This window comes from Podarcis filfolensis, assembly GCF_964270895.1.
Source record: "Podarcis filfolensis genome assembly, chromosome: 13".
Taxonomy (NCBI): Eukaryota; Metazoa; Chordata; class Lepidosauria; order Squamata; family Lacertidae; genus Podarcis; species Podarcis filfolensis.
The window spans coordinates 23,274,142-23,296,414 of NC_139615.1; the positions used below are offsets into that span (position 1 = coordinate 23,274,142).

Consider the following 22,273-nt stretch of genomic DNA (forward strand, 5'->3'; position numbering starts at 1 on the left):
TCTATTGCAGGAAACAGGGTGACACAGGTCATTTGGGAATAGGTCATAAGAGTTGCTAGAAACAGAAATCACATATCAGTGATCTCCATATAACTTTTGTGGTCTTTGTGGCAAAATATAGACACTTTGGTTTTTTGACAAAATCAGTACACATCTCTTTTAGCTTCCTGCTAGTCGGCAATAGGAGAATTGCATCTCTCTAGGGCATCCCTGCAGATATTATTGGACATGATATCTCATCGGCCCCACCCAGCATGGCCAGTTGTTAGGGGTAATGTAAACTGTAGTCCAGAAACATCTGGAGGGGCATAGGATCCCATTCACTGCTTTAGGGTGGGGGGTAGCAATCTAAGGGACTGCACTGATTGGACTTTGAAGGGATTTCCTGATTACTTTGCAACTTTCATATATAGTTTATATATTATATTTATCAAGCCTATGGTAGCTCCTAATCTGCCTTACTCCATAAGAGTAGGCGTATAACAACAGCAGTTTAAGCAAATCCCTGAAGCCCTTTGTATTGCTGACCTGTTTCTAGTGCTTGTGAAAGGAATCTCTTGCTCCACCTATGAAGGAATGCGTGACCCTCAAATGACTTAGTTATTTCTCCTTGTTAAGTGCTCCTTGCTGTTCAACTCAGGCCTTAGAGCAATGATATAACATTTGGGGAAGAAGATACAACCCAACAATCCAACACTTGAGGCCAAGATGGAGAAGATCTCAACCACCACCATGTATTTTCCCTTTGTGCTCAGGTAAGTTGGAACAAAAGAGACCCACACACTGCAAAACACCAGCATGCTGAAAGTGATGAACTTGGCCTCATTAAAAGTGCTGGGCAATGTCCTAGCAAAGAAAGCCACAATGAAGCTGACAAGAGCCAGGAATCCCATGTATCCCAGAACACAGTAAAACATAGAGGCAGACCCTTCGTTACATTCAGCCACAATTTCTTTAGACAAAGAGTCCATGTCCAAATCTGGGAAAGGAGGAGCAGTACAGAGCCATACAGTACAAATAGCTCCTTGAATGAGAGAACAGGAGAGAACAATTGAAGTTGCCAGTTTTTTCCCCACCCAGTTCCTTACTCTGGACCCTGGCCTTGTAGCCATGAATGCCAAAACCACAGTGGTTGTTTTTGCCAACACAGAAGAAACAGCCACGGAGAAGATGATGCCAAAGGTTGTTTGTCGTAGCAGGCAGGTTGCTCTCTGAGGCCTCCCAATGAACAGCAATGAACAGAGGAAGCAGAGCAGGAGAGCAACCAGCAGAGTGTAGGTGAGACTTCGATTGTTGGCTTTGACGATGGGGGTGTTTTTGTATTTAATGAATATCCCGAGTACCAAAGCTGTGATCACAGAAAACGAAAGTGCCAAGAAAACTAAAATGATGCTCAAAGCTTCCTCATAAGACAGAAAGTTTAAAATCTTGGGAAGGCATCCATCTTGGTGTTTATTTGGATACTGATCTGCTGGGCATCTGATGCACTTGTCCATGTCTGAAAAAGGAAATGATGATACATCCCTCTCCCAAACAAGTGAGGGACTATCTATCATCTATCTATCTATCTATCTATCTATCTATCTATCTATCTATCTATCATCTATCTATCTATCTATCATCTATCTATCATCTATCTATCTATCTATCGGCCATTAGAGAACATATAATGTGACCTAATGCAAGGGTATGTAGGTGCTGTTTGCTATCCTGAAAGCACAATAAATAAATGCTAACTCCTCTTGGTTTTCTTCCTAAGAATCTCTGAAATAATTTATATTGCTTTGGAAGTGATGATGCAGTCCAAACCATGCCTACTTTATGTGTTAATGTTTTAACATGATCATGTGCTGTGTCACCTACCCAAGGCCACAGAAATCATCTCTTCTGGACATGGATCGCAATCATAGCAACAGAATGGTTCCCCATCTTTCTTTTTCCTAATAGAACCTGGGCTGCATTTGTCATTGCACACTGAAGCGGGAGACATCTATTCATAAAGATAAGGGAGGAAAAGCTGAATACATGTTGTTCCCAAGGGAAGATTCAGATTTAACTGAATGACATCAAAGACCTGGGAAAGAGCACTGTGCATGGAGGTTCATAATTTCTGGGACATGACTTCTCTGATTTACATGGCTCAGAAAGGAGGCCTTCATAGCCCTGATATTAATTCCACTCATGTCTTTTTATAGGCCATCAAAATATAACATTGTAATAATAATAATAATAATAATAATAATAATAATAATAATAATAATAATAATATAAACTTCTCAGATGTACATGAATAGATAAGGGGTTATCCAGTGATAACCATTAATCAGAGCATACCTGCTTAAACTTGCTGTGCCATGTGATGATCTCCTCACTAATCATGAACTCTCTGCCTGAAAAAGCCCATGGATCCATCCTTCCCACTTTCACCCTTGAAAAGGATTTGTTAGGGAAAGTAACCCAATTTATAATATCAAATCCACTTTCTAATTCACCTTTCCCATCCAAAGACAACTGGTCCCCAGCACTGTTGTTAAATGAGATTCTCTTCAGGAAAGGATGAATCTACAGTTGAAGAGGCAAAAACACCTTTACAAAATTATAGGAGGTAGAGCAGTATCTCATTTTACAAATTTCACTCTAGCCTATTTCAGTATTAGATGAGAAATGTGAGAAAGAGAGCAGGGAAGTGCTTGCTGGTTCTACCACCTCTGTGATTTATAACCTGAGTGCTTTCACCCCTGTCGGATTGGCAACCCTATTTGATCAGCATTCTAAATAGCATGCACTAAGTCTGACAGTTATGAGCATGGTGTTAATATGAACATAAAACAACAGATAAAACATAATTAATATGAAAGTCAATTTTAAACAAAAGTAGCCAAAAAACAGCAAGAGTCTCAAAGGCAATAAATCATCCCAAATGCCACCAGAAGCAGCATCATTTTAAATTATCAACTGAACCACAGATGTGAGAGAGGTAGAAGAGAGTTCCAAGGTCTAGGGTTTGTTCTATGAAGTTGCTCAGTTGCTGTTGGTGCATGGTTATGAGACATGGCACAGTTTGGGGACACACAGAGGAAGGGTTCCATTGTTGACATGCATGAACAAATAAGTTTGTATTGGAGAAGGGAGCGTTTGAGACATCATGGTTCTGGACCCTAGGGCTGGGCAAGAAATTTTGACACATGAGGCATGCCCCCAAATAGGGCCCCTCCCCACTTGAGAAAAGGATGATGGTGGAAGATCTACAAGGGTGAAGATAGAAAGATCTACATCAGGATCTGCTACACTGGGTGGACCCTTCCTCCTGATGCGGTTGCCTCACCTTACCTCATGTGCAGGATGGCCATAGAAATGTTTTCAAGTAAAAAGCCAGCTCTTTGATTAGACCCAGAAACTCAAGATATTAACGCGAGTTTGTCATTAATCACTTTTGAGTACAGGTACGTTCAATTGATGTGCAATTGCTGACGCATTGAGGGTGGAACAGGAGCGGAAAGGGGCAGAATGTGGGTGAGGTGGAATGTGGCAGAATGATGCAGGGTGCACTTATAAGTATTCTGTGGATGCATGTGGGGCCAGAAACTGAGCTTATAATACAAGTAACAACCATTTCATATGGGTCACTACCTGTATTATTAGCTCTAGTCAGTGCAAAGTGCTAGTCCAAGACATTTTGCTGCATGAGGCAGAGAACATCATGGCATGCTCCTATTCCACTAGACTACACTGGAAGTTCATGGGTGATGGGGTAGTGTCCTCTTAAGGAAGCTAGCAGTGAGGGGGGTGGGGGCAGGAGAACCATGCCTATGTAGCATAATCTAGAAGGCCACCTTTCTTTCTACTCATGTCCCTCAATATATTTTGGTTAAAGAGGTAGTACCTGCCATGGTTGTGGGTTTGGTCTGGGCTTGGACTTCAATGAGTACATGGTGTGTAAAGCATGTGCTATGACATAAACAGCATTGTATATACTGTAGCTTTGGGGAGTCATGCTCATTTCAAAAAATGGTCCAGAAAGACTCTCCAGCTTCTCCTTCCCAGTGCAGGTCCCATCGTTCTCTCCATCCACAGGGGAATCTAAAAATACACAGTCGAAAGCTTGTTCCCAGAAATCTTGGATGAAATCATCTCCAGTGGGTGAGTGGGGATTTAAGGTCAGAAGGAATTTTTTGAATTCCCGTACCTCAGTGGAGTGAACCGCAAAAGACAAGGCTCCTTGGAAGACTTCTAAGTCCCAGTTCCTATGAAACTGCAGTGCTGGGAAGTCCCACTGCGCTGTCAGAATCCAAACTCTGCCTAGAGACTCTGCCGTATCGTCCACTTGTACTAGCATGTATTTCAAACCCAATGTGGAGTGAGTTTCTGCATATACAACAATTGCATTGACTGAGTTGTTCTTGAAAAAATGAGAAATATTCTCTGCCTTCATGTACACTTCATGCATTTCAGAGAAGTCTGTCAAGGGAGGCATCTTGTCAGTGAATGCTGTACAGATACCACTCTGTGAAAGTCTTGGCATCAAGCTTCCCACAAAATTTTCTCCTTTATCATCATCCAGTGTAATGATGCCAACCCATGTCCACTCGAAATGCAGAAGTAATTGAACGATTCCAATGTACTGATACTCTTCGTTGGGGACCACCCGGTAGATGAAAGGGAACTGGATCTTAGAACTCAGAGAAGGACCAAATAAATAGTAAGAGACCTATGCAAGAGAAAATTTATTTTCAAAATTGGAAAAGATTCTAACAGTGAAAGTCTGCATACTGAAAAACAGTTATGTAAAAGATTTGCCTTTGAAATTTCAAGGAATGATTATGGTTGCAGTGGTAAAGACTTGACACTGTTATGCCAAAAAGTGGAGGAGTGAATTTCTGCTGCGAATGGCAAAGTATATGACTATGCATTTATGTTGAAAATAACTTTGTTTGAATGGTGGAGAAAAAACAAATATGAAACAATTTCATAATAGATTGGGTACCATTTCTTGAATATTGCCAGAAAATAGCACATGCACAACATTTATAAACACTCCTATCAATGGATATAAGTTTTTTATATATTACTGATACGGTTGTCCTTTTCTGTCATATTGATGGTTCATTTTTTTTGTATGTTGCTTGAATGCAACAAAGAACAAATGAGGAGGTGGTAGGCAGCCCAACTGTGCTTTTAGAGATGGAGTAGTAAAGATATGCTCCATTCGTCCTCTGTTCTTCTCTTTTCTCATTAATTTTGCTTTGCTTTGTATCTGTTTTGTGCACAATACATGGAGCTGTATTCATTCATTCATTCATTCATTCAGCCAGCCTTTATTGGCATAATACTTCGAGTTATATGTTAACATGATATAATGGGAATTTTCACCAGATTCTCCATCATGTGCTGTAGGAGAAGGACTTGAGTGTTGCTGCTTATGGCCCCAATCATTCCTTCCAAGTGCATACTACTGATTTTTATTATTATCATTTTTAGGTGGAAGGGCAATTGTTGAATGGTAGAACACATGTTTGGCATGGGAAATGTTCTAGGTTCAATTCCTGGAATCTTGCAGTAGGGCTTGGAGAGATCCTTGTCTGAAGTACTGGAGAAAAACCTCTGGTCATTGTGGACAAAATTGAGTTGATAGACTGATTCAGTATATAACAACTTTCTGTGTTGTTTTATGTACTATTTGGAACTTGGCAAGATACTCCATAAGACATCTCTTCCATCTCTCCCCTTTAACATCATGCACCATTTCTGCTTATACCATTACATACTTGAGTGCAGCTTTCTGATTATAATTTATATGTTGATTAAAGAGGTCCCCTCCTCCCATTTCCAGACAGGCAACTGCTGCAGAGGTGTTCATGATCATTAAGCAAGTTAAACCTTTAAAGAGAATATATGTTTGTTTGTATTTAAGGGATTTATTAAAAAGCAGATTTGCTCCAAAATGAAGCAAGGTGTTCTATTGTCATCACATTCACGCCTTCTCTATCTTTCTCCTTCTCATTTTCATATATGCGTGTGCCAGTTCTGAGCATACAAGGGAGGTTTTGAAACCCATGTGCCTCACATATACACCCTACCTGAGGAATTTTATAGGTGCCTAAGATGGTAGCCATGTGAAGTGAGGTTTCAGCATCAAGTCCTCCAATGGCAGCTATCAGATTCTTCTGTGTGCCACACTTGTAGTTGGGGACTGCACTTTTCTGGCTAAAAAGAAGGTTCAGAGTGGTTTGAAATGTCAACTTTTCATTGAAGTAGCTGTCATAGATGTGGAATCCCAATGTAACATTTGGTAAAATCCTGGGATCCTCATTGATCTCCTTAACTGCATACACGAAGGCCAGGACGTACTGGTAGTATTTTGTCACTGCACTGAAATGAGAGTGCAGGTTATAACGCATAAACTTGCTAGACCTCATGATCTACTTGTCAAGTTCACATGGTTGTTACAGAGAACTCTGCAGGCATTAATGACACAGGAAACATGGTACTGTGGGAACCTGCAAGACTGTCTGTTTTGACTTGTACCCAATGACCCAATTAAGGAAATAACACAAGGTAATGACTGTTTCATCCCTTCTCATCACGGGAGTGATTTTCTTCAGCAGGGAGCCTTTTGTATTTGTGCAATCCTCATGTAATTGAGAACACAGATATTCCAGGGTTCTGAATCATCAGTGGAGCATCCATGAACTTAAAAGGCTCCCTGGTGGGGGGAATTTGGGGGGCCTTGAGGATTGGGTTAAATGTGAGACCCCACTGTACCTGCATTGCCACTACAAGGCTGTAATGCCTGAAAAGGCCTGTTCTGCACGTTATCATTATTACATCTTTAAATGCTTCAAAACCATATGAAATTTACACACACCCAACCCCAGGCAGTGAGGTTTCAGATCAGGGGACTATAGAAAAAGCAGGGGAGGGAAAGGCAAAATGCAAAGGGGAACAAGGGTGTGCACATATATTTTCTATAACTCCCATATGCACACATGAATCGTGGAAAACATACTTAACCCAAGGTACCACTGTACTGAATTAGGTTCATTAATTTCAGAGGGTCTACCTCAGGTAGGACTTGCTTTGGATACAACCCATTATTATCTATCATTTGGAATCATAACAAAAACTCCCAATAATCTTCTTATAGACATCTCATGGAAGAAAGATACTTACAGAGAATCTCCAACAAACATTGCATTGGGGTGTACATCAAAAGTTATAGTGTTAAAGAAAGAGAAGAACTGAGAAGAGATACCACCAATGATGAGGTCGCCTTGCTCATAATACTCATGTGGGATCTGTAGGGGATCGTTCACACTGCAAGTAGGAGGACGTGCCTTGCTCTCAATCTGGGGAAGAAATGTCAATGTTAACATCAGTAGCCACAGCAGCAACAACAGCATTGCACATAAAAGTGAATTCTTTTCTACTGAAGCAAACCCACTCTTCCAGGCTAATTCATTATTATCTAGTATCAGCTGGTTCAGAACAGATTTGTTTCTACGCTCTCCTGAAGCCACTATGTGACCTGTAAAATTGTTCTTCCTGTCCACAGTTCACACCCCCAATCTCTGAAAAGCACATACATAGGGTTTTATATGTATTTTCATCTTGATTACTTATTATGAGTCTAGTCTCTGAAAATCCATGTTGTCATTGGGAAGAAAGAATTACTGTAATTTGACATAATTATAAGGTAATTATAAATCAGTTTCCCAGAGTGCTCTGCTCATAGTGAGCAGAACAGCAGAAGAAAACATGTTGGCTGGGTATTATCTCAGGGCTGTTTCTTTCTGGGATCAAGATCAACAACTGGGCATAGAATGACACTGAGTAAGACAATACATTCAGAAAACTAAAGCCTTGGGATGAAGCCATAGGAATAGGGAATTTATGCTTGTCCAGGTGTTATTGGACTCCAGCTGCCATCATCCCTGACTACTAATCATGTAGGGCTATATGTCAGCTTCAAGTATCTTGAGTTGGGCTCACAAATGGATTAACAAGCAATGCCATTCCCATTACATCAGTGCTATATATGCATGATCAGCTATGATAAGCAGTACTCTGGCAAGTGCATTCTGCATTACAGTGGTACCTCGGGTTAAGTACTTAATTTGTTCCAGAGGTCCGTACTTAACCTGAAACTGTTCTTAACCTGAAGCACCACTTTAGCTAATGAGGCCGCCTGCTGCTGCACCGCCGGAGCACGATTTCTGTTCTTATTCTGAAGCAAAGTTCTTAACCTGAAGCACTATTTCTGGGTTAGTGGAGTCTGTAACCTGAAGTGTATGTAACCTGAAGTGTATGTACCCCAAGGTACCACTGTAGTTGCAACCTCTGGACCGTCTTCAAGGGCAGCTTCCTGTAAAGGGCATTACAGTAGTTCAGTCTGGAGATTGCTAGAGCACAGGTCACTGTAGCTACTGTATTTGCAGAAACAATGTCTTCATTGGATTTTATAGCGTTGCTGCATGAAGTAGAAACAGATTATATAACAGAGATAACTCTCAGAAGCAGGCTTTCAGCTGTTTATCTCCAGACCCTTCTGTGGTTGGAAAGAGCAATGGAACTTGCACAGGGAAGGAGAAATTATGCCATACCCCCTACTTTACACACAGTCTTTAGCTGAAGAAATTGTGGTTGAATCTAATGAAAGCCCTATCCTTATATTTTATTCTGTATTAAGATACATGAGGTTCCTGGCTCTGGTCAGCTTTGCTGTCTCTTTCTTTGCTAGAACGCCACCCAACACTTTTAATGAAGCCAAGTTCAACATTTTCAGCATTTTGGTGTTGTGCAGTGTGTTTGTGTGTGTGTGTGTGTGGCGGGGGGAGTTTCTTTTGTTACCTGAGCAGATATCTAACTGTTCAATGCAGCTGACAAACCTTTTTAAAGAATGATTTCCCCCTCATAGTTCATCCTCACAGACAGAAAGCTTATTATAATGACACAATCCTATAGCTGGGATTAGTGGGGTGAGGAAACAGTGGGCTTCTAGGTGAACTTGGAAGTTACTGGTACAGGTGTGCTACATCAGCATATCTTCCCATCCTGACTGATCCAGGACCTAGCTGGCTGAGATGAGCCCAATGGAACTTCAGATAGCATAATCCCCCTAAAAGAGGAATTCTGGGGGTGTTGTGGGAGACGGATCAGAGAGGGGGACTTAGGTTGTATCCTAACCCTGATCTACTCAGCCACGTGACATGGCAGCCTGTCAAAAGAGTCATGTGACTGAAACATTATTTTAAACACTTGTTTTACCTCTGCCAAACTGAGGCTGACTCAGCCAGCAACAGTCCTGGTTCTGAATAGAGTTCGGAGTCAAACCCCATGTATGGTCGGCAATTGGCCAATTTCTCAGACACAGGAGCTGCTTAACCACAGTCCTTCTGTCTTGCCAAGATTCAAACTTGTTCAGCTTGTTCTCCTTCATTCATCTTACAACTGCATGCAGGCAGTGGCTCAGTAATTGCACAACTTCTCCTGATGCAGATGATATGGAGAAGTAGACCTGCGTGTCATCATCATCATACTGATGGCACATTGCCCTGAATCGCCTAATGACCACTCCATGTGGCTTTGTGTAGATATTAAATAGCACTGGAGGTAAGAAGGTCCTGTGCAGCACCTCATAATATAGCTGCCAAACAAACCACTGATTATCTGGCCAGAGAGACTTGTGGAGAGAAAAGCAAAGGGCACAGAGAGCATAAGGAGAGTGGGGGATTATATCTCTTCGTCCATCGCCCTAGGCTCCATATTGCGTATTCACTTCGCTCCTCTGACAGAGGAAAAATAAATTAATTAGTAAGAGGGAACCACATCATTATCTGGATAGGTCATTTCCTGGTCTACACTGAGAATTTACTTCTAAATGATCCCAAGTTCCCATAGTAGCTGCTTGTGTAACCACAGGCATCATCATAAAAGGGGATATGCACCATGCAAAAGAGGACACACGATGGTATAAAAGGTGTATATCTTCATTCATATTTTCTGATGCAAACTTTGAAATAATTTTCAGAATTAAATTTTACAGAAGTCAATTAAATTCCTATACAGATCCCCACAAATTTATTCAATTAAATTGCACGTGACTTCCAGATTACCCCAAATCAGTTAATCCCTCTGCAGTTAATTTACCAACAATTAATTTTCAGGTAGATGCTGTTCAAAAAGGATTTCCCTTCAATTAATTATCTCCATTCAACTATTATCATTACCATTGATATTAAAATTTTAAAATAACTGGGAGTGCAATTGTGTTTCTAATAGAGAGGGTCTTAATACCAGATGGGGTATATTCACAGTACAATGCCCCTGGAAATGGAAGGGAAGCTATGATATTATCAAGGGATATTTGAAGTTTCATTTTAAGACTTGCAGCATGGTAGAAATAAAACCAAATTATGACTACTCAGAAGTAACTTCAATTAAATTCCATGGATCTTCGTCTCAGGTAAGTGGGATTGGGACTGCAGGTTTAGCTATAACCTTGCTGATTAATGAAGTTGAACAAACCAAGACACTTTCCAGAATCTTACTGGATGTACATGGGGAAAGGACACTGGTTTGTACAGGAAATACTGGAATGTCTAGTATGAGAGGGAGTATCTGGTGCTGGAAATATTTTAGGAATTGGGATACTAATGCTCCCGAATCCACTGTTTAGCTGTGCTTTAAAAGCTCGCTTTATAATTCCAATCATCACTGTCTCTTACTAGCTAAGAGAGATCAGTAGGTGTACCTGCAGATCAGGATTTTTCAAAAGACAGAAGCCCTTTGTATTGCTGACTTGTTTCTAGTGTTTGTGAAAGGAATCCCATGACGCCACAAAATTTTAGCCTATGAAGGAACGTGTGACCCACAAATGACTTAGTTATTTCTCCTTGTTAAGTGCTCCTTGCTGTTCAACTCAGGCCTTAGAGCAATGATATAACATTTGGGGAAGAAGATACAACCCAACAATCCAACACTTGAGGCCAAGATGGAGAAGATCTCAACCACCACCATGTATTTTCCCTTTGTGCTCAGGTAAGTTGGAACAAAAGAGACCCACACACTGCAAAACATCAACATGCTGAAAGTGATGAACTTGGCCTCATTAAAAGTGCTGGGCAATGTCCTAGCAAAGAAAGCTACAATGAAGCTGACAAGAGCCAGGAATCCCATGTATCCCAGAACACAGTAAAACATAGAGGCAGACCCTTCGTTACATTCAGCCACAATTTCTTTAGACAAAGAGTCCATGTCCAAATCTGGGAAAGGAGGAGCAGTACAGAGCCATACAGTACAAATAGCTCCTTGAATGAGACAACAGGAGAGAACAATTGAAGTTGCCAGTTTTTTCCCCACCCAGTTCCTTACTCTGGACCCTGGCCTTGTAGCCATGAATGCCAAAACCACAGTGGTTGTTTTTGCCAACACAGAAGAAACAGCCACGGAGAAGATGATGCCAAAGGTTGTTTGTCGTAGCAGGCAGGTTGCTCTCTGAGGCCTCCCAATGAACAGCAATGAACAGAGGAAGCAGAGCAGGAGAGCAACCAGCAGAGTGTAAGTGAGACTTCGATTGTTGGCTTTGACGATGGGGGTGTTTTTGTATTTAATGAATATCAGGAGTACCAAAGCTGTGATCACAGAAAACGAAAGTGCTAAGAAAGCTAAAATGATGCTCAAAGCTTCCTCATAAGACAGAAAGTTTAAAATCTTGGGAAGGCATCCATCTTGGTGTTTATTTGGATACTGATCTGCTGGGCATCTGATGCACTTGTCCATGTCTGAAAAAAAGAAACAAAAATATGATAACTCCATCTTCCAAACAAGTAAGGGACAAAAACACATAGTGCCATCATATATTTCTACTCAGAAGTCAGAGTATATTTATCAGTAGGTGGTTTTAGGATTGCTGTGTCTAGCATGTAAAGCATTGGGAGAAACAGAAGCCTGCAGTGAACTATCAGGCACAATGGTTTAATATAAACTGTTGTTTCAATAGCTAATAAGCAATTTTTGTTTGAGGAGCTATACATAATTGGAGATGCTTAATGTTGAAAGGGATTGTTATGTCTTGGCTAAGGTTTGATGACTAGCTTCAAAATGGGTGTGCTCATTGGTAGAGCTTTATTCTTCATGCAGAAGGACATAAGTTCATTCCTGCTGAAATTATCAGAAGAAGAAGAAGAGGAGGAGGAGGAGGAGGAGGAGGAGGAAGAGGAAGAAGAGTTTGGATTTGGTATCCCGCTTTATCACTACCCGAAGGAGTCTCAAAGCGGCTAACATTCTCCTTTCCCTTCCTCCCCCACAACAAACACTCTGTGAGGTGAGTGGGGCTGAGAGACTTCAAAGAAGTGTGACTAGCCCAAGGTCACCCAGCAGCTGCATGTGGAGGAGCGGAGACGCGAATCCGGTTCCCCAGATTATGAGTCTACCACTTAACCGCTACACCACACTGGCTCTCAGGTAGAAGGTAATATCAGAAATCTCTCCTTATGGTTGCAATTCTTAGAATGCCTGCTCAGAAATAAGTCCCTTTAAATTACTTCTGTGTGGGAGTCAGCACTTACCAGAATGAATAATACCAGCTAGTAAAGGGACAAATAATCCATCCTAATATAAGGCCCTAGGATGGAACTGTAGATGCTGCTTTGCTATCCTTAAAGCACAAGAAATAAATGCTAATTCCTCTTGGTTTTCTTGCAAAGAATCTCTGAAATAAGTTAGATTTCTTTGGAAAGGATGATGTAGTCTGAACCATGCCTACTCATTTGTTAATGTTTTAAGATGATCATGTGCGAGGTCACCTACCCATGGCAACGGAAATCATTTCTTCTGGACATGCATCACAGTCATAGCAACAGAATGGTTCCCCATCTTTCTTTTTCCTAATAGAACCTGGGCTGCATTTGTCATTGCACACTGAAGAGGGTGACATCTATTCATAAAGACAAGGGAAGAAAAGCTTAATGCATGCTGCTCTCAATGAATGATTCAGATTTAACTGAATGGCATCACAGACCTGGGAGAGAATGCTGCTCATTTTTTTCTAGAAAATGACTTCACTGGCCTTCACAGTCCTGATATTAATTTCACCCATGTCTTTTTAAAGGCAATCAAAATACAATATGCAGATGATATTATTATTATTATTATTATTATTATTATTATTATTATTATTATTATTATTATTATTAACTTCACTGATGTACATGAGTGGTTAAGGGGAGGAAAGATCACTATACCACTGGCTTATTCCGTTTACTCTACTGTATAATTTTGCTGGAGTAGAAAAGTTGTAGCACATGATTTGCATGCAAAAGGTCCCAATTTCAGTCCTTGGCATCTCCAGGCAACGCTGAGAAAAGGCTTCTTTCTGAATCCCCAGAGAGCTGCTGCCAGTCAATCATGTAGACAACCAAGAGATAGATGACCTAAGGGTCTGACTCAGTAAGACAGATTTCCATGTTTCTAAGGGGTAGATCATTGTCCAAAATGCTCCTTTAGAATATATTAACAAAAGCTCATGTGACAGGGTCACAATATTGGGGGCTTTGTACTTTCTAAGGGGATTTACCTTATTATGGCAAGGTAAAGGTAAAGGACCCCTGGGCGGTTAAGTCCAGTCAAAGGCAACTATGGGGTGTGGCACTCATCTCACTTTTCAGGCCGAGGGAGCCGGCATTTGTCTGCAGACAGCTTTCCAGGTCATTTGGCCAGCATGGCTAAACTGCTGCTGGCACAACGGGACACTGTGATGAGTGCCAGAGTGCACAGAAATGCCGTTTACATTCCCATCACAGTGGTACCTATTTATATACGTGCACTGGTATGTTTTTGAACTGCTAGGTTGGCAGAAGCTGTGATAGAGCAATGGGAGCTCACCACCCTCGCACGGATACAAACCACCAACCTTCTGATTGACAAACCCAAGAGGCTCAGTGGTTTAGACCACAGTGCCACCCGTGTCCCTTTATTATGGTAAAAATAGTCCATCTACAACTAATATCACAACATTCAACCACTGATAACCATTAATCAGAGCATACCTGCATAAACTTGCTGTGCCATGTGATGATCTCCTCACTAATCATGAACTCTCTGCCTGAAAAAGCCCATGGATCCATCCTTCCCACTTTCACCCTTGAAAAGGATTTGTTAGGGAAAGTAACCCAATTTATAATATCAAATCCGCTTTCTAATTCACCTTTCCCATCTAAAGACAACTGGTCCCCAACACTGTTGTTAAACGAGATTCTCTTCAGGAAAGGATGCATCTACAGTTGAAGAGACAAAAACACCTTTACAAAATTATAGGAGATAAAGCAGTATATCATTTTACAAATTTCACTCTAGTCTTTTTTTAGTAATAGATTAGAAATGTGTGTGAGAGAGCAGGGATGTGCTTGCTAGTTCTACCACCTCTGTGATCTAGAACCTGAGTTCTTTCACCCCCTGTCTGAATTACAGTCCTATTTGTTCAGGGTACTAAATTGCATAGCAATCTATGTGAATACATCAAGGTCCATGTTTCGGAAGCTACCCACTTCATGCATTAAGTGTGACAGTGATGGGCATGGTCATGTGACAGAGGGGGCAGGACTAAATATGGCATCCTGATTCTCCATAATTGCATGACAGAAACTCACCCCTATTGGTTTACCTTTTTTTTTTTAACAATACTTCAATCCTGCCTTTCCACCCCCTACGATCTACAAGGTGTTAATGTGAATATAAAACAACAGATAAAACATTATTAACATGAAAGTCAATTTTAAAGAAAAATATCCAGAAAACAGCAGGAGTCTCAAAGGCAATAAGTCATCCCAACTGCCATCAGAAGTAGCATCATTTTAAATTGTCAACAGAACCACAGAAGTGAGGGAAGCAGAAGAGAGTTCCACAGCCAAGGGCCCGTTCTGTGAAGTCGCTCAGTGGACTTAATATGTTGATGGTGACTGTATAGCAGCTGATGGTGCTTGGTGCAGGGACATGGCACAGTTTGGAGACACACAGAGGAAGGACGCCATTGTTGACATGCATGAACAAATAAGTTTGTATTGGAGAAGGGAGTCTTTGAGGCATCATGGTTCTAGACTGCAGGGCCACACAAAACATTTTGGTACCTGTGGCAGACCCCAAAATGGGTCTTTTCCCCACTTGGGAAGGAGGGGATCAGGGAAGGTCTACATTAGTAAAAGGAGGGGAGAGAAACAAAGATCTGTTCCCTCCTGAGGTGGTTGCCTCACCTTGCCTCGTGTGCTGACTGGCCCTGCCAGACCATAGAAAACTTTTCAAGTCAAAACCAGCTCTTTGATTAGACCCAGAAACTAACTGTTCCTGAAACTCAACACATCAACATAAATCTTTTGAGTATTATAAGCTCTGGTCAATGCACAGCTTCAGTACAATACATTTTCCTGCATGAAGCAAAGGACACAATGACATGCTCCCCATTCCACTAGACTAGACTGGAAGTTGATGGGTCATGGGGTAGTGTCCTCCTCCTGAGGAAGCTAGCAGTGAGGGTGTGGGACAGAAAAGCCATGCTTATGTAGCACAATCTAGAAAGCCATAGTCCCCCATTCCTTGTCTAATGGTAGGGCAGGCACTGGAAGTACAGGGCATTTCCCCTTTTAAAATGTTAGATGCTTCAGCTTCTGCAGCTGACAATGAATACGGGTTACTTTTCTTCTTTGCTCTCTTCATTCTCTTTGAGAAAGCAAGATGAGGCAGCCATGCAAGCCACATCTGCTTACAGTGGCTGCTGGTAAATGTGATTCTCCTCTCCTCTACATTCCATAATGAATGGTGTGGATTTAAATTATTGTGCTCCCTCTACCTTGTTTGTGTCTTGTTATGGTTGGTGAACACTTTTGTTTGTGTCTTGTTGTGGTTGGTGAACAGTTTTATTTGTGTCTTGTTATGGTTGGTGATCAATTTTGTTGTTAGTACTGGCTCTGGTGTAATCGCTTGAGTAGTTGAGCAGGAAGGAGCTCCTGGTTAGTGTGAAACATGTAGACACAGCAGTTAATTATGACTGAGATATAGAAGGGAAGTGAATGTTATGTGGGATGCAGAAGGATGCAGAGAAGGGAAATGGGGACCAAAGTTTCCAAATGCTGGTTCCTAACTTGCAAATGATGCTTTTGGGAGATCAAACATTATATCTGCACCAGATCCAAGTGAGGGGGAGCAGGAAGTTGCAATGTGATAAAAGAAATGTGAAAATCCATTCTATTTCCAGAAGCAGGATAAGATTGGCCATGTGAAAATGAAGAAAGAGTCCTATCATACATGGTGTGAATATCCCTAATCTCTGACAAGATGGGGAAAACATGGACTCCTATAGATAGCAGTGTAAAAAGCTGACAAGGTAGAAGTGGAAATGCTCATTACTGGATAGCAGATAGTCAGTTATCACAATCTTTAAACATGAGGGTATGATATGGATTTTCTATTCACATCTGTCAAGATGTTTTGGTTAAAGAGGTAGTACCTGCCATGGTTGAAGGTTTGGAAGCATTGCGACCACTCTGGGCTTAGACTTCAATGAGTACATGGTGTTTAAAGCATGTGCTATGATGTAAACAGCATTGTATATACTATAGCTTTGGGGAGTCATGCTCATTTCAAAAAATGGCCCAGAAAGACTTTCTAGCTTCTCCTTCCCAGTGCAGGTCCCATCGTTCTCTCCATCCATAGGGAAATCTAAAAATACACAGTCAAAAGCTTGTGCCCAGAATTCTTGGATGAACTTGTCTCCATTGGCTGAATAGGGATTTATGGCCAGAAGGAAATTTTTGAATTCCTGTACCTCAGTGGAGTGGACTGCAAAAGACAAGGCTCCCTGGAAGACTTGTATATCCCAATTCCTTTGAAACTGCACTGCGGGGAAGTCCCATTGGGCTGTCAGAATCCACATTCTTCCTTGAGCATCTGCCATATCTCCTGCTTGTACTAGAAAATATTTCAAAATCATTGTAGAATGAGTTTCAGCAAATACAACAAGTGCTTTGACTGTGTGGTTCTTGAAAAGATGAAGCATACTCTCTGCCTTCATGTACCCTTCAAATATTTCAGAGAAGTCCGACAGAGCAGGCATCTTGTCAGTGAATGCCGCACAGATGCCACTTTGTGAAAGTCTTGGCATCAAGCTTCCCACAAAATTTTCTCCTTTATCATTATCCTCTGTTATGATCCCAACCCACGTCCACTCAAAATGCAGAAGTAATTGAACAATTCCAATGTATTGATACTCTTCATTGGGGACCACGCGGTACATGAAAGGGAACTGGGTCTTAGAACTCCAAGAAGGACCAAATAAATAATAAGAGACCTATGCAAGAGCAAAGAGTTTGTCAAACGTTGAACAGAGATTTACAGTACAAGATATGCAGTCAAAAGTACTTATGCAAGAGATTTGCCTTTAAAATTTCAAGAAATGATTACGTATGTAGTGATAAAGACTAGAATTTATTATGTCAATAAAGAGAATAACAAATTCTATTACAGGAGACAAAGTATATGAATGTGCAGGTTTCTTGTAATGGATGGCCATTGCCCGAAGCTCAGCACCATCCACATTCCCATCTTACTATATGCCAATGGCATAGTCACCTTGTCTCGCACAAGTGTTGGCTTGAAGCGGCTCCTGTGCCGCTGCCAGGGATATTATACAGCCAACAGACTGGAACTGAACTTTGCAAAATCTAAAGCGCTTTTGTTCTCAAGAACTTGGAAGCCTCATAGATGGGAGATCAGCGGAAACCCATTACAAAAGGTCAAAACCTTTAAATAACTAGGTATCCACTTCCAATATAACACTTCTTGGAAATACCATTGTAAGCTTGCCCTTAACAGAGTGGATACTCCAGCTCTGACTATCACCTGTTTCTTCTTTAACAGAGAGAATCTGTTCGTCCCACCTGCACTAAAGGTCTTTAATACCAAAGTAGCCCCAAAACTCCTGTATGGCATTCCATTATGGATTGGTGCAGTTCACCAATCTAAATTTATCTGAAAATCCAGGTGCTGCCAAATTGTGTGTCATATGCAGCCATGTGTCTGGAAACTGGACAAAGGCTGCTGGAAACCAAAGCGTGGCTCACCACTATAAAATTCTGGCTTCGTCTACATTTCATGTCCTATCTGTCTTTTTCAACTTTCCACATGCTGGCAGAATCCCACCACTCCAAATGCCTAGCTTGCAATGAGAGCAAAATCAGAACCTGTGGCCTATCGCTTGAGTCACTGCTTATGCAGAATCCTAGAGATTGAATTCCAAACCCTTTGCAGTGCAGCCAACAAAACCTGTTCCCCACTGGGGTTGGGAATTTCACCCTCGTTTTGCCAGGACACTCCATTTTTACACCAGCTTTACGATCCCCAGGTACGCAGAGCTCTTTCCCTCACAAGATTTAACATCTTACTGTCTGCAGTTTTGCAAGGTAGATACTTGAAAATCCCATACTATGAAAGATACTGCCCTTGTGGCACAAAGCAGGTTGCATCCATCACACACGTTTTATTTTATTTCCCATTTTATGCAAAAATATATGAAAAATATTTGCCCCCCTTATTGAAGGAAGGAATTTATTGCACCCACTCTTCCAGGGTGTCTTATCTGCTAAACAATTGTAGTAATGATGTTGTGGAGAATGTAGCAAGATTTTTGAGTAACTCTATGAAATTACATCACCATAGGTCCTAAGAGCCATCTTTGTACCTCATGATGTCTGGGGAGTTTTATCTGAAAATATCTCCTGTTATGTTTTGTTAGCTGTGTTGTGCTCTGATCCATGTATATGTTGTGCTCTGATCCATGTATTTATGCTAATAAAGGAGACTGATTGAAAAATCATGAGGACAAGAGTGATTGTTAATATTATTTTTAAAAAACAGGTTTTTCTCCACAAAGAAGCAAGGGCTGTGTTGCTATTGCATTCACAGCTTCTCTACCTTTCTCCTTTACATACTCAAATATGTTTGTTCCAGTTCTAAGAATACAAGAAAGGGATGCACGTCAGGTATTTGAAACCCACATGTCCCATAGAAACATCCTACCTGTGGGATCTTATAGATGCCTAAGATGGTAGCCATGTAAAAGGAGGTTTCAGCATCGAGTCCCCCAATGGCAGCTATCAGATTGTTCTTTTTGCCACACTTATAGTTGGGGACTGTCCTTTTCTGGCTAAAAAGAAGGTTCAGAGTGGTTTGATATGTCAACTTTTCGTTGAAGTAGCTGTCATAGATGTGGAATCCCAATGTAGCATTTGGTAAAATCCTGGGATTCTCGTTGATCTCCTTAACTGCATACACGAAGGCCTGTACATACTGGTAGTATTTCGTCACTACACTGAAATAAGAGTGCAGGTTATATAACCCATAAATTTTCTAGACCTCATGACCTACTTGTCAAGTCCACATTGTTCTTATAGAGAAGTCTGCAGGCATTAATGACTTGAACAGGAAACATGGCAAGGAAGAAACCTGTAGGGCAGTCTGTTTTGTCTTGTCCCAAATGTTCCACTGAAGAAAATAATGCGAGTGAATTTCCGTGGTGGGCAGCCAGTTGTATCTTTGCAAATCCCATGTGATTGAGAACCCAGATCTTCCAGGGATCTGAATCACCCATGGAACCTCAGTGTATACAAAAGGCTTCCTGCTGCAGAAGTTCATTGTCATCACATGTAGGAGCAAGATAATTTGCAGCCCCCCTGAGGGACTAAATGTGTGGCTTGCATTGCCACTTCAAGGCCGTAATGTCTGAAATGGCACTTACTGTACATTATCACATCATTAAATGCTTCAAAATCATATGGAAATAATCACACAGTCTTGCATGGGGAGGTATTCAAGTGATAGATCAGGGGACTGTAGATCTAGCAGAAGAGGGAAAGGCAAAATGTAGGGTAGATCAAGGGTGTGCAAATACATTTTCTATTAACATCAAAGAATAATGGCCTACACTGAGCTCTATCCAGGGCTAGTCCCACTGAAATTAAGGAATATGACTTAGGTTCATTGATTTCAGTGGGTCTGCTTCAAGAAGGACTAGCTTTGGATACAACCCATTATTACCATTAGGAATTGTAAATTTTTTAAAAATTCATTATGACCTGCTTATGGACATCTCATGGAAAAAGATACTTACAGAGATTCTCCAACAAACATGGCATTGGGGTGTTCATCAAAGGTTATAGTATTAAAGAAAGAGAAGAACTGAGAAAAAATACTGCCAATGATGAGGTCACCTTGCTCATAATACTCATGCGGGATCTGTAGAGGATCGTTTACACTGCAAGTAGCTGGTTGTGACTTGCTCTCAATTTGGGGAAGAAACGCCAGTGTTAACATCAGTAGCCGCAGCAACAATAACAGCATTGCACATAAGGGTGAATTCTTTTCTACCAAAGCAAACCCACTCTTCAAGGCTAATTCATTATTATATAATAGCAGCTGGTTCAGAACAGATTTGTTTCTACACTCTCTTGATGCTGCAAGTCGATAGTGATACTATGTGGCCTGTAAAATAGCTCTTCCTGTCCACAATCCACATCCCCAAACTCTGAAAAGCACAGACATAAGTTTTATATGTATTTTCATATTGATTACTTTTTATGAGTGTAGTCAATGAAAATCCATGGTGTCATCAGCCAGAAAGGATTACTGTAATTTGACATAATTATAAGGTAATTATAAATCAGCTCCTTAAATGTTCTCCTCATAAAGAACAGAACAGCAGAAGAAAACATGTTGGTTAGGTGTTATCTCAGGGCTGTTCCTTTCTGGGTTCAAGATGAACACCTGGACATACTATGACACTAAGCAAGAAAATACATACAGAAAACCAAAGTCTTGGGACAAAGACATATGAATAGGGAACTTGTGCCTGTCCATATGTTGTGGTTCGAGGACCCGATCCTCGCAAAGTGGAATGAATACACAAGGACACGTGATATAAGGTTAACGGGCAAGAAAAGGCCACAACTTTATTGATTACAGCAAGTGAAAAGGTATTGGCTTAGGCATTGGATTACGTCAGCTGACTCCACCCCCTCGGAGAGGGGTGAGTCTAAAACAGGGGGGTTTATTCACCAGTAGGTGGAGCCTGTTGATGCTAATCCAACTATAAGCTCTCCCATGATGTCACCGAGGGTCGTGCCATGGCCTCCCGCCACGCAGGCATCGGACAGAATACACGACCGCCGGATTCCTTTAACGGAATACCCAAAAATTGAAGGCGTAGGCGATGGCCACACCTAGCCCTTCGACACACCACAACACATTATTCCAATGCCTAACCGCCACCCGAGCCCAAAAGTCTTGCCGCCAATACCCTCACAGCTGTAACCAATCCCTAATGCTGCTGCTGATGCTATCTAACCAAATGTCATTCCCTTGGTCTAAAAGATGAACACCGTCATTCCGGTACAAGGCCTGGTTGCCAATCCAGATACGGTCATGAGAAATGACTCGGCCATTCATAAAGCGCACCCAACGGCCTATTGCCCGATTTAAGAGTTTCCTGGTTTTTTCAATGGCCATACAGTTCTGCGCACCGCGCCAAACCATCCTCTTCAGGAAGGAGGACCAGAACACCGTTGTTCCAGGACACAAGGGAGCAATCTCATCCAAATCTCTTTTTATGTTCCACAACAAGTCCGCACTTCTTCTGTTAACAAGGTCATTTTCTCCTAATTGAATGATAAGGATGTCGGGAGGGCCCAATGTGGCGACTTTCTCCCTCAGCAATGGCATAAGCGCCAGCCAGATGAGTGGGAGGCAGGGGGCTAACGCCCCCTGCTTGAGGCGGAGCTCGGCTCCCGCCCACAACCACTCCCCTCTCTTCCAGGAGAGAGTCTTTGCTGGACTCCAGCTTCCATCATCCCTGATTACTGACCATGCCTGCTAGGACTGAAGGGAATTGGAGTCCTACAACAACTGGAGAATTTCAAGTTTCCTATTCTAGCTTGTTAAGTGGATATAAAGGAGAATAGTATTAATGTCATCCCTCTACAACCTTGCATAGGATTACAGAGGTTGAATGCATTCTACACCGGGCTGCTTCAGTACATTAATAAAAACATTTAATGATACTATGGTGGTGGTGGTGACAGTGATTAACCATATTGTAGTCATCTTTTCCATAAGGTTCTAGGGTTGAAATGCATGGCATAAAAATAATAGAATAAAAAAAAATACATAACATTTCAATATAATTGACATAAAAGTTCCCTTTAAAAAATCAAAATAATAAAAGAGCAGGTGATAA

At 41.4% G+C, this 22,273-nt stretch overlaps 2 protein-coding genes across 2 annotated transcripts; both read right to left on the reverse strand.

Annotated features, from left to right (window-relative positions):
• Positions 1 to 596: 596 nt before the first annotated feature.
• On the reverse strand, positions 597 to 9,547 carry LOC310747402 (vomeronasal type-2 receptor 26-like; the record flags this gene model as incomplete). The annotated part of the gene is made up of 7 exons (XM_083581765.1): positions 597 to 1,498; positions 1,864 to 1,990; positions 2,335 to 2,562; positions 3,884 to 4,708; positions 6,078 to 6,369; positions 7,171 to 7,346; positions 9,446 to 9,547. The coding sequence occupies 7 exons, from the start codon at positions 9,545 to 9,547 to the stop codon at positions 597 to 599; spliced, it is 2,652 nt and encodes an 883-aa protein (XP_083437891.1).
• Positions 9,548 to 10,878: 1,331 nt separating this feature from the next.
• On the reverse strand, positions 10,879 to 21,486 carry LOC310747403 (vomeronasal type-2 receptor 26-like; the record flags this gene model as incomplete). Its single annotated transcript, XM_083581766.1, has 6 exons — positions 10,879 to 11,780; positions 12,808 to 12,934; positions 14,046 to 14,273; positions 16,496 to 17,335; positions 19,063 to 19,354; positions 21,386 to 21,486. 6 exons carry the CDS (start codon positions 21,484 to 21,486, stop codon positions 10,879 to 10,881), a joined length of 2,490 nt encoding a protein of 829 aa, XP_083437892.1.
• Between the last annotated feature and the right edge of the window lie 787 nt (positions 21,487 to 22,273).